A 1,229-nucleotide genomic window follows, 5' to 3' on the forward strand; every position below is an offset into this window, starting at 1 on the left:
TGATGTGGACCATTTTTAAAGTCTTTATTGAATTTGTTACAGTACTGCTTCTGTTTTATGTTTTGTTTTTTTGGCTGTGAGGCATGTAGGATCTTAGCTCCCCGAGCAGGGATTGAACCCGCACCCCCTGCATTGGAAGGCGAAGTCTTAACCACTGGACCTGCAGGGAAGTCCCTGTTTTTACATTTCAACAGCTCTGAAATCAGGATGTATCTTATAATCACTGGTGTGTCATACTCTAATTAGCACTGCTTTCTTTTTTCAGTGGTTGATAAAATAATGATGCATCTCATAATCCAGGGTGTTAAACAGATGAAATACAACACTGCTCTTACAGAGATAACATGCTTGTCAGCAGGATTCATTAAGGGGTCAAGGAGAAAAGTGAGGTAAGGCAGCAGTTGCTTTGGAATCAGATCAGGAAACAAAGACATGGGGTGTTTCATTTTCTTTCACCTTTCAGTTGCTAAGCATTACCTGGATATTTGGATTCTGCCCATTGATATCAGCTTTGGAAAGATCTGGAAAGTTTGGTAGATCAAGGAGAAAGGATCTGGGGCCATCTCTTTGCAATGAAGGGGGCCTAGCCTCTTGCTGGAATTGCTGTCTGGGGAATGGTTGGTGTGCAGCCTGGTGGTCCGAATGCTCCCCTGGTGTTTCTTTGGAGAGAGGAGGGCTGGTTTCCGATGTCGAGGCACTTTCCATGTTGAGGTTATTCTAAAACAAACAAACAAGCAAATGAACAAATAAATAGGAGAAGCATGATTTAGAAATGCCACCCTTAAAAATTCAGGACAAGGACAATTTCAGGGGCTGGAATTAAGCCAGGATGGTATTCCCAACTTGTTTTCCTTCCATGGCTTAGTTTTTCTATCTTCAAAAAGCTAAATCATCAGGAAATTTTCCTAGCCTGCTACTTGGGAATTTTCAGAGGGCTAATGTGTGATGAGATATTAATCAAACATCAAAGCATATCAACAGAAAGTGCTAATTTGAAGGAGACTAGATGCTCATTTAGAACTGGAATCAAATTATGGTTTCCTTATCACAGCTTCAGTTGATTAACCACTCTGGCTTGAGTTATAGCCCCAGTATCCAGTGTTTGTTTCTTTGGTGTGGGTCAGCAGAAGATATGACCAAACTAGGTAAAATACTCCAGCCAAATCATTGATTATTTCTAACCATCCTCCCATCCATCCATTTTTTTCATCCATCCACTCACTAACCTA

At 41.0% G+C, this 1,229-nt stretch overlaps 1 protein-coding gene across 1 annotated transcript in view; it reads right to left on the reverse strand.

Moving 5' to 3' along the window:
* Window positions 1–713, reverse strand: part of ISM1 (isthmin 1) — a 29,853-nt gene extending 29,140 nt beyond the window's left edge. Inside the window, exon 1 of the mRNA XM_007450198.1 lies at window positions 478–713. Coding sequence (XP_007450260.1) covers window positions 478–705 — 228 coding nt within the window. The 5' untranslated portion in view covers window positions 706–713. The remainder of the gene's footprint in view (window positions 1–477) is intronic.
* Window positions 714–1,229: the final 516 nt, after the last annotated feature.

Source organism: Lipotes vexillifer, unplaced genomic scaffold, assembly GCF_000442215.2.
Source record: "Lipotes vexillifer unplaced genomic scaffold, Lipotes_vexillifer_v1.1 scaffold137, whole genome shotgun sequence".
In the NCBI taxonomy this organism is placed as follows: domain Eukaryota; kingdom Metazoa; phylum Chordata; class Mammalia; order Artiodactyla; family Lipotidae; genus Lipotes; species Lipotes vexillifer.